Raw genomic sequence first — 17,665 nt, 5'->3', positions numbered from 1 at the left:
TTTTTGCTCTTTGTATTTTGCTATACTATTCTTTGTATTTTGAATGGGATGAATCAAAAATGAAGGAAGATATGTTGCATATTTATAGCAACCATGTGTCTAGAATTTTTCAAGCATTTAATGCCACATTGAATGCAATTCTTCTCTTGCGAGAAAGAAAACCTATGCCCAAACTTTTCCTTTAGGCAAACTTACGCCCATGTTTTTCCCCTTAGGCAAACCTATGTCCAAGCTTTTGTCTTATTCAAACCTATACTTAAGCTTTTAATGCAACAATAAATGCCTAGAGATTTACAAGACAAAGAATGAAAATCTACTCCTGCAGATTTTCTCCTTACTCAAACCTATGCCCAAGCAAACCTCATCCCATTGCATACATTTACTCCGCCAAACTTCATCTCAAACAAAACCTTAGCCCAAGGTTTTAAACCTCTGTCCATTTCCACACTTTGAATTTAATCTTTTTATAATCAACTAATGCTATCAATTAGTCAAACCCACTAACCCAATCAGCTAACAACTATATATCAACTAATAATTATTTACCAAACACTCCCAATATACCAATGCAATGCAGTGACTTGTAACAAAAATTCCCACCTAATTAGCAGTCAAAAGAGATTCAGCAAAACATAAAGCTTTACTGCAGTTACACAAATTAAAGCCTCTAGAGTTGGAGTGAATTTGGTGGCATTCTTCAAGCAATAAAGCTTGCAGATGCCTCAGTAAGTAGTCCAAGCAAATGCATAATATTCTTCTAATCTGCCTCAATATCAGTGATAGAACTAAAAACTATTTGAGACAAATTAATTTGTTTCCAAATAGAAGTACCTGCATTGATTACAAATTACAGTATGGAACATTCTTTTGAATACTATGAGATCAAAATGATGAAGAAGACGCAGAAGATTCATGCACCGGAGACAAAGGTAGTGCCAATAATGTTTCGGTATCATTTCTTGACCCCAAAGGAGAACACATGAAAGGTTTGGGTGGAATTTCCAGATCCTCTAAGCTGCCTTCTAACATTTCTATAACTTTGCTCATTGATGGTCTCTGTGATGGATCTGTTTGTATGCACCAAAGGCCTATTAATGTCATCTTCTTTGCAGTTTCTTCTTCTTCTTCGCTTGTAACCTCCTGCAACTTAAGATCTTCGTCGAGAAGAAGGCGTTGATATGCCCACCGGGCAAAATATACCTCGCTGGAGTTCTTTGCTTCGCCACACGGTTTCTTTCTTCCACCGACCATTTCCAGAACCATCATTCCATAGCTGTAGACATCTGACTTGTACGAGACTCCCCCAAAGCATCTGCTGAAAACTTCGGGTGCAATGTAACCAATTGTTCCTCGAGTTCCTGCCATTGATATGTTGCTCCTTTTCTTAGTGCACAACTTTGCTAAGCCGAAGTCAGATATCTTGGGATTGAAGTTGTCGTCGAGTAGAATGTTGTGAGGCTTTATGTCGAAATGAAGTATTTGAGTGTTGCACCTACAATGCAAATACTCTAGACCCCGAGCAGTCCCTAGTGCAATTTGGTAGAATTGTTCCCAACTCAAACGACTTTCACCGTATATGTATTTTTCTAGCGATCCATTTGTCATTAACTCGTAAACAAGGGCCCTTTTGTTACCATCAAGGCAAAACCCCAAAAGAGTAACAACATTAACATGGGATGTTTGACTAAAACTTGCAACCTCGTTGATAAATTCTTCACCATCTCCTCCCTCATAAACATTTAGAATCTTGACGGCAATAGGGCGACCATTAGCCGGCAATTTTCCTTTATACACACCTCCATATCCTCCTTGACCAAGTTTATCCTTGAATGATTGTGTCATTTTCTTTATTTCTGAAAATTTGTATCTCTTGGGGGCCAAAGATCCGTATTGCCTAATGTGGGTTTCCAACTTTTTATATTCCTTTATTTTTCTGTTTTCACGCAACCTGTATACACAGTAGCAAATTACAGTAGCAAAGACTGCCATTGCAGATGCTGCAATACCTGCAACACAAATGCCCCCTCATATGAGAAAAAGACAAGATTGATTATTACCTAGTAGAAAACAAGTTTGGCAAGCTAAGGGCAACAAGTTGAAAACAAGATTTTCACATACATACCTAAAGCCAGCTTCATTCCATGTCTTTTCCCTGATTGATTTGAATTGAATAAATCATTTATGACAAAAACTTTGGAACAAATTAAAACACAGCAAATACAAATTTTGATCCTACGACTATTAGCAAAATGACAGTTTTGATTCACATATTTAATTACTACCAATTTTCATCCATGACTTCCGTGTCAAAATTGAACCCGCCGGTCACTCCTCAAGCTAAAACATGCTGGAATGTGTAATTTGTAAGGGTATTTTTGTCCATTCATACATAATAATGGAATACAAAGGCGTTCGACATATTTTGGATGGGAGTAGGGATGTCAATCTTATACCTAAATCAACGGGCTGACCCAATAAGTCTTGAAAATTATAAGGTTAGGATAAAAAAAAAAAATCAATCCAATAAAAAATTGAGCTAATTGGGTTGGTCCTATAGGACTATCGGGTTGAGTCGGGTTAACCCGACGAACTATTGGGTCAGACCATTGAATTATATATATATACCCATGTACACACACACATTAAACATAATTTTAATAACATTATCTCATTCCAACTCGTCGACGTTGTAGGTAGATTTTTTTTCAAAACTCATCCCATTCCAAATATGGTCATATGGATACCAGCTCTTATTTTTCAATTTTTGTTTAGAGATTCAACTTGCAGCTCAGGGTTAGAATCAACCCAATAAAAAAAAAAAACAAAAACAAAACAAAAGACCATTTAGCCCAAACCGATAAAACCAACAACCTTGCAAGGATGAAAATACCCTTACAAATTATACGTGCCTGACCGAAAATACCCTTACAGATTACACAATTTGTTGACTTGTTTTATTCAGTAGGGTGACCAGCAAGATCAATTTTAGCCAAAAATAATAATTTTGTATGAAAATTGGTACTAATAATTAAATATGTGGACTAAGACTGTCATTTTGTTAATACTGATTGAATTAAAATTGGTATTTGCTCAATTAAAATAGCATATGAAGTGAAGGTGCCATTAAGATGTGACATACCATTATTTGTAGGACACACTGCAGGATAAGACCCCTCTCTACAATGGCAGGTTAATTTATCTTCATTATCTGATCCGCATCTTCCACCTGAGTTCACGCAGGCTGTACAAGCTCCCATAGGAGAACTGAATTGAGCATCAAATCCCTGTTTCACTGCCTCGTGCAGTGATATTTTCCCATCCCAAAGATCATCATAGGCTCTAGGAAGCACAGGAACTCGAATACTAACCTTACATCCTCTTAAATCCTGTATAAATGAATCTGTAAAAACAACTCTACTTTCATTGACGCCCGGTATGTGACATGTCAAATTGCTCTTAACTTGCACTTGTGATTCCACTTCAGAGCTGCAACCATAGAATATGTTGAGCTCTCTAACCCTGTCAGCATAGGTAAACTGGGCATTTGTTGTCCTGTTAGAAGGGGAATAGCCTTTTTCAGGACATATGTTTTCCCAGAGATCATTGCGCACAACAGTCATCTTTTGTAAGGGCACATCAATGCCCAAAACCCGATACCCCCATTCCATCAATGTATACTTGTTAGATTCACAGAAAAGAGAGAAGGTACCACAGCCACAAGGTTCGTCCCCATCGCAGAAGGGATACCCTATGTTCTGCAGGCTTCCGCAGCTGTAGAAGCCACTGCAATTCTGGAACTGGGCATCTCCGCTGCAACAGCATGAGGGAATAGTCAAGAACACAAGAACAAGGGCAACATAGAAGTAAAACGTTAGCTTGGAAGACATATTCCGGTATTCCCCTAGTGCAATTCATCAAAAGAATCAATCTTTCTTATTATAGAGTGAGAGGAGCATTACTTTGACTTGGGGGGTTTTTTGAAACTTTGGTTGATTATTATTCAGTGTATTTAAGAGACGGAAAATGACACTTTTTGTTTTTGAATTATATGTTTATAGTACTCTTTTTTTCTTTTTGAATTATTTATGTATACACATTAGTCTTTCAATTATTCTAAATGTGACGATTTTCTCCCTTTATATATTAAATGGATATTTTTACCCTTAAAATAAATACGGAGTATTTCATTTATTTTTCTTCGTCAACAAATTATTGCTTATAGGTAGTGATGAACACAATTCGGTTCGAACTGAACCGGCCACTGTAGCAACCGAATCGAAATGTTCCGTTTATAATTCAGAACCGGAACCCAATATTTGGGTCTCGAACTTTCGGTTTACTAAAATCGCGAACCGAAAAAATTGGATCATGAACCGTGAATTGGTCAGTTCAAAATCGGAACAACTATTAGCATTAGAGATTAGAATTATAATATTTGCAATTAAGTTGTATATGTTCTTTTTCATATTTATTCTGATCTCACATATATGTAGATATAACCGCAACTCAATTCTAATTTTGAATCGTCGGTTCATGGTTTCGGATCCAGTTTAAATTGCCGGTTCAAACTTGTTGTAAAATTCTTTTAAAATAGTTTAAATTCAATAATTAATATATTTTATTTTTTTCGATTAGGAATCGGAACCGGCCATCCCGATTCGTGATTTTAATAAACTGAAACCCAAATATTGATTTTGTGTTCTAAATCATAACTGGAACTTTTCGATTTGGTTGTTATTGTGTTCGGTTCGGTTTAAATCAAACCGTGGTCATTCCTATCTATAAACAATAATTAGTTTTAAAAAAAAAAAAGAAATGAAATATTTATTTTGAAAGTAAAGATATCCATTTAATATATAATGGGAAAAATTTACTACTTTTACAATAATTGAGAAAGCTAATATGACCAAGACTATGTGGTTTAATGGTACTCAGATTGGATTTTTACTTGAAAGGTTGTGAGGTCAAGCCTTTGTGAAGGTGTTATTGGTTTTTTGTGTTGTAGTAGGTTGAGAAAGTATATTAACAGATATTACAATGTAATAGAGCCAATAATATTAAAAAAAAAAAAAAAAAAAAGAGAAGGCTAATATGAATACATAAATAATTTTTTAAGGTGAAAAAAGTATTATAAATATGTAATTCAATAAAAAAAAATTGTCATTTTCCCTTGCAATTGCTCTGTATTTACTCCTAGTTTATCAGTCTGAATTGATTATTTCAGTAATAAGTCTAAGTCCACTCCTGTAAAAAAAAAAGTCTAAGTCCACTCCGTGGACCACCCTTGCATCAATCAGTGTAGAATTCAACTATGTACAGCTAAGACTTGGAAAAGCGGTCCCCCGACACTTTTCGGACTCATTGCCAAAGAGCCACATAATTTAAATTCTTTAAAAAATTAAATTGTATTTATATTAATATAAATAAATACTATATTTATTTTAATGTGAGACAAAGATTACTTAAAAGTTATTTTAAACTTATTTTTCAACTCAAATAAATAAAATACACTTTAAAAATAAATTTTTTATTTATCAATTATCTATTTTAGGTGTATAATATATTAAATTAAACATTTCACTTAAAAGAATTCAAATTTATTTTAACTTGACTTAAATCAAAAATTGATCTCACTCAAAATATTGTCTCAAAATAACTAATTAACATGTTACTTTTAACTAATTTTTTCGACACTAGTCAACTTGCCTTGGACTCCAATTTCATAGTAACTCAATACGAGTTGTGCATTTTGTCAAACACATGTTAGGAACTTAGGTCTCATATAACAAACATAAGACTCAAGAAAAATAAGGGAACACTTGATCACGATCTCCAGTCATGCAAAACACATTATCTAGTAATTATTTTATTTCACTATTCAACAAGGGTGATCAAATTTAAACTTGTGAGATACAAAAATATGTCAAATTTAAACTGTTGATGAATTTCTTTTTTTTTTTTAATTATAAAAAAAAAAATGAATTCATCAACAATTTAGCATAGGCTAACATTATCCCTGCAAATATCTCCCACTCTCAAAAATGGGTCCCACTTCCACATCATTCCATTTGCAAATCATATATTATTCACACTACATCCCTACAAATCTAATCAACTTTCAAAAGTGGGCCTAATATATTAAAATAACATTATTAATTATATTAAAATATTCAAAAGTAAAGAAAATAAAATAAAATTTAAAAAAGAAATACAAAAATCAGTTTCATTAAAATAAAATAAAATAAAATATGTATATGTTGCATTACCTACCTCATCTTGCAAATGGTACATTTGCTGGAGTAAGTTTAGCCTTAAGATTTTTGTATGTAAAATTCTCTCAAATACTCTGCAACATGTGTCTTCTCCTCTGTCCTCATTGTAGACACAGAAAATTTGAAGGCGATAAATGGACCGATTAAATCATTATCGAGTTCAATTTCAAAATTGATTATTAGTCCAATTTAATTAATTGGGCTATGATAATTAAATTAATTTAATTAGTCTAAGTAAATTTGATTTGGGATTTTGAATTAATTAATTAATTGGTCCAAGCCCATTTCATAATTGAATTATAATTATAATTATAATTTAAATATAATATGATTTTATTATATATGAATTAGATAATTATAATTTAATTTGAATTTGAATTAGATGATAGAATAATGAACCTAGACTTGATTTTGGCAAGGTTCATTTTAGTAGATAATTAATTAATTTAATTTAATAAAAATTAGTGGAGTTTGTTGAGGGATTTTAGTTACAAACTTCACTATAAATAGAGCCTCAATTTCATTCTTTAAATCACACCTCAAATACATTGAAAACAACTTGAAGGCTTGAGAGCTTGAAGGCATTGAAGAACGCTTGAAGATTTGAGTGCTCTTTTGAAGACATTTGAAGATCTTGAAGAATTAAAGGCATTTTTTGCAGGTTTTAAAGATCTTGAAGAACCTTGAAGCCTTTTTGCAGGTACTTTGAAGATCTTGGAGCCTTTTGAAGGCAACTTGAAGCCATTGCAGGCGCTTTAATTTGATGTTTTGCAGAGTTGATTGCTTCGAAGCTTGGCGTTTGCTGTTGAAGATCACGCCACTTGAACCCCGGATGCTACGCCATTTGAATCCCGGAGGCACGCGCCAATTGAATCCCGGAGTCTACGCTACTTGAATCCCGGAGGCACTTCAGTAGATTTGGAGCTTGGCAGAATTGATTGTCTCGAAGGTCTTGAAGTCTTTTGAAGGCATTTGAGGATCTTAAGGCAACTTGAATCCATTGCATGTGTTTTGAAACTTTGCAAGGTTGATTGTTTCTAAATTCTTGACGTTTGCTGTTGAAGATCACGCCACTTGAACCCCGAAAGCTACGCCATTTGAATCCCGAAGGCACGCGCCAATTGAATTTCGTAGGCTACGCTACTTGAATCCCGGAGGCACTTCAGTAGATAACGTTAGTGAAGAATAAGAGGACTAGACAGAGATTGTGTACCTGCATATTGAATTATACATACACTGTAAACAGATTTTGTGAATATATACAATTTCGATATTATTTTTTGTTTACAGATTTTGGCACGCTCAGTGGGACAGCTCTGCCTCTCATCTCTTTACTATCGATCTACATCAGCAAGCAATTCTACTGGCAATCAGAATGGCGTCAAGAAGCTCGATGTTCAAGAAGTCTTATGCCCAAGTCGCTAGTTCCAAGTGTTCATCAACAACTGGTTCTGAAGCTAGCCGAGAGACCGAAACACCATTAACCAGGAGCCGTGCAAGGAGCTTAGGAATGCGACCGCCAGAGCCTGAGTCAATTGTTCGACGCATGATTCAAAGACTCGAAACGGCTCCTACCGTCCCGAGGAAGTCTATTTATATTACAGGTCCACCATTTTCGAAAGGAGCAGCTGGCAGCGTGATGCCGACATCTCCGAAAGAAGCGGCGAATAGCGAGAAGTCATCTACCTTAAAAGGAGCGACAAATAGCGAGAAGTCGGCTACCCCAAAAGGAGCAGCTAATAGCGAGAGTCCAACATCTCCGAAAGAAGCAGCCGATCGCGGGAATCCAACATCTTTGAAAGGAGCTGCTGGTAGCGGGAGTCCAACATCCCGAAAAGGAAACGCTAACACCGGAGGCTCGTCACCGACATCGCCGTCGTCTAACATGTGGAAGGTCGCGCCAGAATGGTCACGCATCTATACAGGCATGCCGGCTATGACAACAAGCGCGACAACTATAGAGGACCAGCTTGCAAGCATCACTAAGGCGCTGGAAGGGATCACCACCCTCCTTCAAAACCAAGAAAAGAGAATCAACGACTTAGCTGAAAAGGTCGAGAGCACATGGAATGGTGAAACTAGTCGGGCTCCTGGGAAACAACCTGAGGCAAGGAGAAGATGCCTCGCACTCACCAACTTTCATTGGGCGAACTACAGTGCACGAGGAATCAACTTCGCACATACCAAGTTCGGACAGAAGCGTTCCAGTCACAGGGGGCATGATACCAGTAGAACGGCTTGACGAGTTCATCATGGGAGCTATCAAAGGAAAGATTGAGGAGGGAAAACCTTCATACACTTACACCAAGCCTTACACCCAAAGGATAGAGGATTTGAAGATGCCCATTGGATATCAACCTCCATCATTTCAACAATTCGATGGGAAAGGCAATCCAAGACAACATCGCCCACTTCGTGGAAACGTGCAACGATGCTGGGACGTATGGTGATCTTCTTGTCAAGCAGTTCGTCCGCTCTTTGAAGGGTGCTGCCTTCAATTGCTACACTGACTTGGAGCCTAGCTGCATTGATAGCTGGCAGGACATGGAGCGCGAGTTCTTGACCCGCTTCTATAGCACAAGAAAAACCGTTAGCTTCTTAGAACTCACCACCACTTGCCAAAGGAATGGTGAAAGCTCGACTGCTTACATTGAAAGATGGAGGGAGTTATGCTTGAATTGCAAGGAAAAGATATCACAGAGCTCCGCGATTGAAATGTGCATCCAAGGCATGCACTTCGAGCTCTCCTACATCCTCCAAGGGCTCAAGCCTAAGACTTTGGAGGAATTATCTAGTCGCGCCCACGATATGGAGTTAAGCATAACAGCTAATGGTGGACAGAACATACCCATTCAAAGCTTCTACAATGGGGGCAAGAGTCATGATGACGTTGAAAATGGCGGCAAGGCCTTTAAGAAATATGAAAGCATGGACGCTATGCATGTGAATATTCAACCAGCTAGGATATTCACTGAAGCTACCGGTGAGTCTAAGGATGATTCTAGATCATTACGGGGTAGTAGAAGGCTTTCTTTTAGGGAAAGACAAAACAAGCAGTATCCATTCTTGGATTCTGATGTTCCACATATGTTTGATGAGCTATTGAAACACAATCTCGTTGATTTGCCATAAATGAGGCGACCACACGAGGCATCAATAGTGGATCATCCGAGTTATTGCAAGTTTCATAGACTTGTCGGACATCCAATTGAAAATTGCTTTGTCTTTAAGGATAAAGTAATGGAGTTAGCTCGAGATGGGAGAATTGAACTTGCAAATGCCACAGCAAGCGCTAATCAAGTTTCCATCTCATGCGGTAAATTTACTTCGCTACTCATTAAAAGGAACAATGTGAAGATGAAAGGGAAACGACACAAGTGTATATTTCCTCTTAACATCAAGTCTTATGATACCAAACCCGAGTATGGTACTCGACTTGGTATTAAGCATGCTAAGCAACACCACGTTTGTGCTGCAACACGACCGCCTATAAGCTATGAAAAGGTGGGTTAAGAAGAAAATGTTAAAGGGCCCTATAGATGGGAGGACTTGCAGCCACCATATAAAAGCACGAGTTCCAGTCACACTGGCGGATTACGTGCCGAAGTGGTTCCATATTACTCCAACTAACCAAGGAGTGAAGACGAAAATTCCTCTAATCAACCCATATGCTAGAGAAGAATGTGCCTCAACACATTATACCACAATATGTGATAAAAGGAAATATTCTTCAAGCTTCCTCAATGTGAATTGAAAACGCATCATATTCAAGACTCCCCGACACGAGTCGAAACTACCACATATTCCTTCAAGACTTCCCGTCACGAGTTGAAACTGCCTCATATTACTTCAAGGCTCCCCGGCACGAGTCGAAATTGCCTCATACCCCACAAGGCTCCTTGGCACGAGTTGAAATGGCCTTATAGTTTCGAGACTTCCATGCAACATACTTTCAAGCAGTGTATGCTCTCAAGTGGCATGTCCAAGAAAGTCTCGAGGGGGCAATTTGTAGACACAGAAAATTTGAAGGCGACAAGTGGACCAATTAAATCATTATCGAGCCCAATTTCAGAATTGATTATTAGTCCAATTTAATTAATTGGGCTATGATAATTAAATTAATTTAATTAGTCTAAGTAAATTTGATTTGGGCTATTGAATTAATTAATTAATTGGTCCAAGCCCAATTCATAATTGAATTATAATTTAAATATAATATGATTTTATTACATTTGAATTAGATAATTATAATTTAATTTGAATTTGAATTAGATGATAGAATAATGAACCTAGACTTGATTTTGGCAAGGTTCATTTTAGTAGATAATTAGTTAATTTAATATAATAAAAATTAGTGGAGTTTGTTGAGGGATTTTAGTTACAAACTTCATTATAAATAGAGCCTCAATTTCATTTTTTAAATCACACCTCAAATACATTGAAAACAACTTGAAGGCTTGAGAGCTTGGAGGCATTGAAGAACGCTTGAAGACTTGAATGCTTGAAGATTTGAGAGCTCTTTTGAAGACATTTGAAGATCTTGAAGAATTAAAGGCATTGAAGGCATTTTTTGCAGGTTTTAAAGATCTTGAAGCAACTTGAAGTCTTTTTGCAGGTTTTGAAGATCTTGGAGCCTTTTGAAGGCAACTTGAAGCCATTGCAGGGGCTTTAATTTGATGTTTTGTAGAGTTGATTGCTTCGAAACTTGACGTTTGCTGTTGAAGATCACGCCACTTGAACCCCGGAAGCTACGCCATTTGAATCCCGGAGGCACGCGCCAATTGAATCCCGGAGGCTACGCTACTTGAATCCCGGAGGCACTTCAGTAGATTTGGAGCTTGGTAGAATTGATTGTCTCGAAGGTCTTGAAGTCTTTTGAAGGCATTTGAGGATCTTAAGACAACTTGAATCCATTGCATGTGTTTTGAAACTTTGCAGGGTTGATTGTTTCTAAATTCTTGACGTTTGCTGTTGAAGATCACGGCACTTGAACCCCGAAAGCTACGCCATTTGAATCCCGAAGGCACGCGCCAATTGAATTCCGGAGGCTACGATACTTGAATTCCGGAGGCACTTCAGTAGATAATGTTAGTGAAAAATCAGAGGACTAGACAGAGATTGTGTACCTGCATATTGAATTATACATACACTGTAAATAGATTTTGTGAATATATACAATTTCAATATTTTTTTTGTGTTTACACTCATGTACTTTGCAATAGACGTCCCCTCATACGTCCTTTTAATAACCACAGTAAAGAATGAGGTTACAGAAAAAATTATAACTTTGCTTCTCATATATATATATATATATATATATATATATATATATATATATATATATATATATATATATATAATCGCACTCACATGCAAATGCTTCGCCCAGGCGCGAAATAGGAATGGATTCTGTCCATCTACGTGTCCAGATCTAATGGATGAGAAACACTGATTTTTTTTAAAAAGCGCGGTGGCATTTTCATAAATAATTGAACATTGAAATGCAAGTAAAATGTATTACAAGTGCATGTAAAATGTATTATAGGTGCAAGTAAAAATTTACACTGATCATCAATACTAAGTGCACCTATAATTATAAGTAGTTGCACCTATAGTTCTAAGTAGTTGCACAAATCGTTATAAGTAGTTGCACCTAGGTGTATGAATGTTTGCGGGTGGTTTTTAGGGGTATTTCTACCCGCTGAACTCAGATCAATGAATGTTAACAAGGTAAATTTTGGACGCGTTGAGTCTTCTGGGCTCCAAACTTGTCTATTTTAGCTCCAAACTCGCCCTAGAACTTCCCTTGTTCAAAGAGTTGACCTACAATGGTTCCAAAAGACTAACAAACACCGTAAAACATCCAAAACGAGTGCGAATCATAAATAAATAATAAAATAAAGGATTATGCAATTAAATTACCAAAACTATGAACTTAAGCTTATCAAATATAATTAAATCAATATTAAAAATGTGCACAATTGGGTGCACATCAATCTACTCCTGCAGATTTTCTCCTTACTCAAACCTATGCCCAAGCAAACCTCATCCCATACATTTACTCCTCCAAACTTCAACTCAAACAAAACCATAGCCCAAGGTTTTAAACCTCTACCCATTTCCACATTTTGAATTTAATATTTACACATCTTTCTATAATCAACTACTTTTATCAATTAGTCAAATCCACTAACTCAATCGGCTAACAACTATCAGCTAATAATTATTTACCAAACACTCCCAATATACCAATGCAATGCAGTGACTTGTAACAAAAATTCCCACATAATTAGCAGTCAAAAGAGATTCAACAAAACAGAAATCAAGCTTGCAAATGCCTCAGAAAGCTTTACTGCAGTTACACAAATTAAAGCATCTAGAGTTGGAGTGAATTTGGTGGCATTCTTCAAGCAATCAAGCTTGCAAATGCCTCAGCTCAAGCCTAATAAGTAGTCGAAGCAAATGCATAATATTCTTCTGATCTGCCTCAATATCAGTGATAGAACTAAAACTATTTGAGACAAATTAATTTGTTTCCAAATAGAAGTACCTGCATTGATTACAAATTACAGTATGGAACATTCTTTTGAATACTATGAGATCAAAATGATGAAGAAGACGCAGAAGATTCATGCATTGGAGACAAAGGTAGTGCCAATAATGTTTCAGTATCATTTTCTGACCCCAAAGGAGAACACATGAAAGGTTTGGGTGGAATTTCCAGATCCTCTAAGCTGCATTCTAACATTTCTATAACTTTGCTCATTGATGGTCTTTGTGATGGATCTGTTTGTATGCACCAAAGACCTATTAATGTCATCTTCTTTGCAGTTTCTTCTTCTTCTTCGCTTGTAACCTCCGGCAACTTAAGATCTTCGTCGAGAAGAAGACGTTGATATGCCCACCGGGCAAAATATACCTCGTTGGAGTTCTTTGCTTCGCCACACGGTTTCTTTCTTCCACCAACCATTTCCAGAACCATCATTCCATAGCTGTAGACATCTGACTTGTACGAGACGCCCCCAAAGCATCTGCTGAAGACTTCGGGTGCAATGTAGCCAATTGTTCCTCGAGTTCCTGCCATTGATATGTTGCTCTTTTTCATAGTGCACAACTTTGCCAAGCCGAAGTCAGATATCTTGGGATTGAAGCTGTCATCGAGTAGAATGTTGTGAGGCTTTATGTCGAAATGAAGGATTTGAGTGTTGCACCTACAATGCAAATACTCTAGACCTCGAGCAGTCCCTAGTGCAATTTGGTAGAATTGTTCCCAACTCAAACGACTTTCACCATATATGTATTTTTCAAGCGATCCATTTGCCATGAACTCGTAAACAAGGGCCCTTTTATTACCATCGAGGCAGAACCCCAAAAGAGTAACAACATTAACATGGGATGTTTGACTAATACTTGCAACCTCGTTGATAAATTCTTCACCATCTCCTCCATCATAAACATTTAGAATCTTGACGGCAATAGGGCGACCATTAGCCGATAATTTTCCTTTATAAACACCTCCATATCCTCCTTGACCAAGTTTATCCTTGAATGATTGTGTCATTTTCTTTATTTCTGAAAATTTGTATCTCTTGGGGGCCAAAGATCCATATTGCCTAATGAGGGCCTCAAAATTTTTTTGTTCCTTTATTTTTCTGTTTTCACGGAACCTGTATACATAGTAGCAAATTACAGTAGCAAAGACTGCCATTGCAGATGCTGTAATACCTGCAACACAAATGCCCCCTCATATGAGAAAAAGACAAGATTGATTATTACCTAGTTGAAAACAAGTTTTGCAAGCTAAGGGCAACAAGTTGAAAACAAGATTTTCACATACATACCTAAAGCCAGCTTCATTCCATATCTTTTCCCTAATTGATTTGAATTGAATAAATCATTTATGACAAAAACTTGGAACAAATTAAAACACAGCAAATACAAATTTTGATCCTACGACTATTAGCAAAATGACAGTTTTGGTTCACATATTTAATTACTACCAATTTTCATTCATGACTTCTGTGTCAAAATTGAACACGCCGGTCACTCCTCAAGCTAAAACATGCTGAATTGTGTAATTTGTAAAGGTATTTTTGTCCATTCATACATAATAATGGAGTACAAAGGCCTTCGACATATTTTGGATGGGAGTACGGATGTCAATCTTAGACCTAAATCAACGGACTGACCCAATAAGTCTTGAAAATTATAGGGTTAGGATAAAAAAAAATCAATCCAATAAAAATTTGAGCTAATTGGGTTGGTCCTATAGGACTATCGGGTTGAATCGGGTTAACCCGACGAACTATTGGGTCGGATCATTGAATTATATATATATATATATATATATATATATATATATATATATATATATATATATATATACACTCACGTACACACACATTAAACATAACTTTTCAACATTATCTCATTCCAACTCGTCGACGTTGTAGGTAGATTTTTTTTTTTTTCAAAACTCATCCCATTCCAAATGTGGTCATATGGATACCAGCTCTTATTTTTGAATTTTTGTTTAGAGATTCACAGCCCGCAGTTTAGGGTTAGGATCAACCCAATCAAAAAAAAAAAAAAAAACAAAAAAAACAAAAAAAACAAAAACAAAAAACAAAAAACAAAACAAAACAAAAGACCATTTAGCCCAAACCGATAAAACCAACAACCTTGCAAGGTTAGTCCAAAACGCAACGGGCTAGCTCAATTGACATCCCTAGATTCATACATGAATGGAATTGACATATTATACGTGACTGAACGAAAATAGCCTTACAAATTACACTACACAATCTGCTGGCATGTTTTATTATGTGGGGTGACTAGCAAGATCAATTTTAGCCAAAAATAATAGTCTTGTATAAAAATTGGTACTAATAATTAAACTTGTGGACCAAGACTGTCATTTTGTTAATACTGATTGAATTAAAATCGGTATTTGCTCAATTAAAATAGCATATGAAGTGAAGGTGCCATTAAGATGTGACATACCATTATTTGTAGGACACACTGCAGGATAAGACCCCTCTCTACAAAGGCAGGTTAATTTATCTTCATTATCTGATCCGCATCTTCCACCTGAGTTTACGCAGGCTGTACAAGCTCCCATAGGGGAACTGAATTGAGCATGAAATCCCTGTTTCACTGCCTCGTGCAGTGATATTTTCCCATCCCAAAGATCATCATAGGCTCTAGGAAGCACAGGAACTCGTATACTAACATTACATCCTCTGACTTCCTGTATAAATGAATCTGTAGCATTAAAAGCCGCAACATAGTCCCCATTAGCATCAAATAAGATCGCACCAACCGTAGCTTTGTTCGAAGGCAAATGGAGTCCAGCATCTAAGCGGCAGGAACGCTGTTGTGCCGCACTACCGGAGGCGACCAACTGTGGCACATGAGCATCCTTGGCACGGTGAGGCGGGGCAGGCTAGACCTTGGCAGCATGCGGCACAGCAGTGGGTGGCGCGGCAACGGTCGGATCTCTTGCAACGGATGGGTGGGCACAACGCCAAACGTGTAAGGCAGCCATGGTTGATGCCACGACCTACTTCAGAGGGGGTAGGCATGCATCACAAACAACATCATTCATAGCCTTCCAAATATAATATAGAATAGCAGAGGTGATGAATATTTGATCAAGATATAGAATACTTAACACTTCATTAAACCAAGTATAAAAAACATTTGTGACATTAGTAGGGATTGGAAGGTGGGATTCTCTCCAAACGGCCTTAACATAATCACACACCACTAATGAGTGCATAGTGTCTTCACATGAGATGCCACACATGGCACATAAAGGATCAACATCCACCCTCTTTATAATCAAGTTCTTGGTAGTAGGGAGGATATCTCTCAAAGCCCTGCATAAAAAGGTCTTCCACTTTGGGGGACTTTTAGCTTCCATAGAGTGGTCAATTTAACAAACGTGTTTCCGGTGTGGGCATAATTTCCCACAATGATTCTATAGCCACTTTTAAGATAATAGCAACCTTTCGGGTCCCCGAACCAATACCACGAATCCTCAAATTCTGGAGCTATTGGGATTTTTAGTATAGGATCCACATCATCTGATAGGAAGAGGTCTGACAAAATCGAATGATCCCACGAACCAGATTCCTGATCAATTAAACCAAATACACTAGTGCCAGTCAACTGATGGGGCATCTCAGTCTAGATTGATGCAATTTGATCATCCAGCAACCATGGGTGCTCCCAAATAAGCGTAGATCTACCATTTCCAATACGCCGCCTAACCCCGCTACAAATTAGACCATTAGCTGCCATAATACTTCGCCAGCAAAAACTGGGGTTATTTTCCAAATGTGCTTCGAAAAAAGATGAATTAGGGTAGTACCTGGCCTTGTAAACCCGTGCAACCATAGAATCAGGTCTGTTAAGAAACCGTCACCCCTGTTTCCCTAGCATAGCTAGGTTAAAAGCCCGAAAGTCCTTGAATCCTAAACCTCCATGGCTTTTTGGGACACACAATATGTCCCAGGCTAACCATTGAATGCCACGGTTATTCCCGGGGCCCCCACCAATAACGATTCATAGTGTGTTCGATGGCTGTACAAATAGAAATAGGGAGCAAGAATACACTCATAGAAAAAATAGGCATAGCCTGAGCCACAGTCTTCAACAAAATTTATTTCCCAGCCTGTGACAAGAGGTTCTTATTCCAGGAACCCATCCTATGTCTGATATTGTCCTCAATATATGAAAAAGCAGCCTTCTTATTTCTCCCAACAAACGAGGGAAGACCCAAATACTTGCCAAAATTGAGAGCCTGAACCACCTTTAAAGTAGTGATGAACATGGTTCACTTCGAACTGAACTAGCCACTGTAGCAACCAAAATCAAAAGGTTCCGGTTATGATTCAGAACTGGAACCCAATGTTTAGGTTCGGTTTATTAAAATCGCGACCCAACAAAATTGGATCATGAACCGTGAATTGGCGGTTCGAAATCGGAACAATTATTAGCATTAGATTAAAATTAGAATTATAATATTTGCAAATTGTATATGTTCTTTTTCATATTTATACTGATTCTCACATATAAGGAGATATGATCGCGATTCAGTTCTAATTTTGAATCACCGATTCACGATTCTGGACCCAATTTGAATCGTTGGTTCAAACTTGTTTTAAAATTCTATTTTTTATTTTTAAAATAGTTTAAATTTAAAAATTAATTTATTTAATTTTTTTGGATTCGAAACCGGAACCAAAAGTTTCGATTTGTGATATTAATAAACTGAAACCAAAATACTGAGTTTCGGTTCTAATTTGTAACTGAGACCTTTCGATTTGGTTGCTACAATGTTTGGTTTGGTTTAAATCAAATCGTGGTCATTCCTACCTATAAACAAT

The 17,665-nt window shown here is 37.1% G+C and overlaps 2 protein-coding genes across 3 annotated transcripts; both read right to left on the bottom strand.

The window, feature by feature from the left end:
- Window positions 1-730: 730 nt before the first annotated feature.
- LOC109162978 (LEAF RUST 10 DISEASE-RESISTANCE LOCUS RECEPTOR-LIKE PROTEIN KINASE-like 2.1) lies at window positions 731-3,963 on the bottom strand. 2 transcript variants are annotated; one of them, XM_019311688.1, is made up of 3 exons: window positions 3,140-3,963; window positions 2,123-2,152; window positions 731-2,006 (listed from the first exon to the last, which is right to left on the bottom strand). In XM_019311688.1, exons 1-3 carry the CDS (start codon window positions 3,885-3,887, stop codon window positions 883-885), a joined length of 1,902 nt encoding a protein of 633 aa, XP_019167233.1. In that variant the 5' UTR covers window positions 3,888-3,963; the 3' UTR covers window positions 731-882. The 2 variants fall into 2 exon arrangements, with proteins under 2 accessions (XP_019167233.1, XP_019167234.1); XM_019311689.1 differs by lacking the exon at window positions 2,123-2,152.
- Window positions 3,964-12,791: 8,828 nt separating this feature from the next.
- Window positions 12,792-16,457, bottom strand: LOC109163042 (LEAF RUST 10 DISEASE-RESISTANCE LOCUS RECEPTOR-LIKE PROTEIN KINASE-like 2.4). The gene is made up of 4 exons (XM_019311764.1): window positions 16,283-16,457; window positions 15,276-15,536; window positions 14,114-14,143; window positions 12,792-13,997 (listed from the first exon to the last, which is right to left on the bottom strand). The coding sequence occupies exons 1-4, from the start codon at window positions 16,455-16,457 to the stop codon at window positions 12,874-12,876; spliced, it is 1,590 nt and encodes a 529-aa protein (XP_019167309.1). The 3' UTR covers window positions 12,792-12,873.
- Between the last annotated feature and the right edge of the window lie 1,208 nt (window positions 16,458-17,665).

The sequence above is a fragment of the Ipomoea nil genome, unplaced genomic scaffold (genome assembly GCF_001879475.1).
Source record: "Ipomoea nil cultivar Tokyo-kokei standard unplaced genomic scaffold, Asagao_1.1 scaffold2975, whole genome shotgun sequence".
In the NCBI taxonomy this organism is placed as follows: domain Eukaryota; kingdom Viridiplantae; phylum Streptophyta; class Magnoliopsida; order Solanales; family Convolvulaceae; genus Ipomoea; species Ipomoea nil.
This window is presented reverse-complemented; position numbering and strand designations above follow the sequence as displayed.

What these genes read in the sequence shown, in the direction of transcription:
- LOC109162978 (XM_019311688.1), bottom strand. Translation starts at nt 3,887, where the DNA reads ATGTCTTCCAAGCTAACGTTTTACTTCTATGTTGCCCTTGTTCTTGTG. An exon ending in AGTGTGTCCTACAAATAATG is followed by an intron (nt 2,153 to 3,139) that starts GTATGTCACATC and finishes CAAATCAATCAG; the next exon opens with GGAAAAGACATGGAATGAAG. An exon ending in TGGAATGAAGCTGGCTTTAG is followed by an intron (nt 2,007 to 2,122) that starts GTATGTATGTGA and finishes TTTGTGTTGCAG; the next exon opens with GTATTGCAGCATCTGCAATG.
- LOC109163042 (XM_019311764.1), bottom strand. Translation starts at nt 16,457, where the DNA reads ATGCCCCATCAGTTGACTGGCACTAGTGTATTTGGTTTAATTGATCAG. An exon ending in AGTGTGTCCTACAAATAATG is followed by an intron (nt 14,144 to 15,275) that starts GTATGTCACATC and finishes CAAATCAATTAG; the next exon opens with GGAAAAGATATGGAATGAAG. An exon ending in TGGAATGAAGCTGGCTTTAG is followed by an intron (nt 13,998 to 14,113) that starts GTATGTATGTGA and finishes TTTGTGTTGCAG; the next exon opens with GTATTACAGCATCTGCAATG.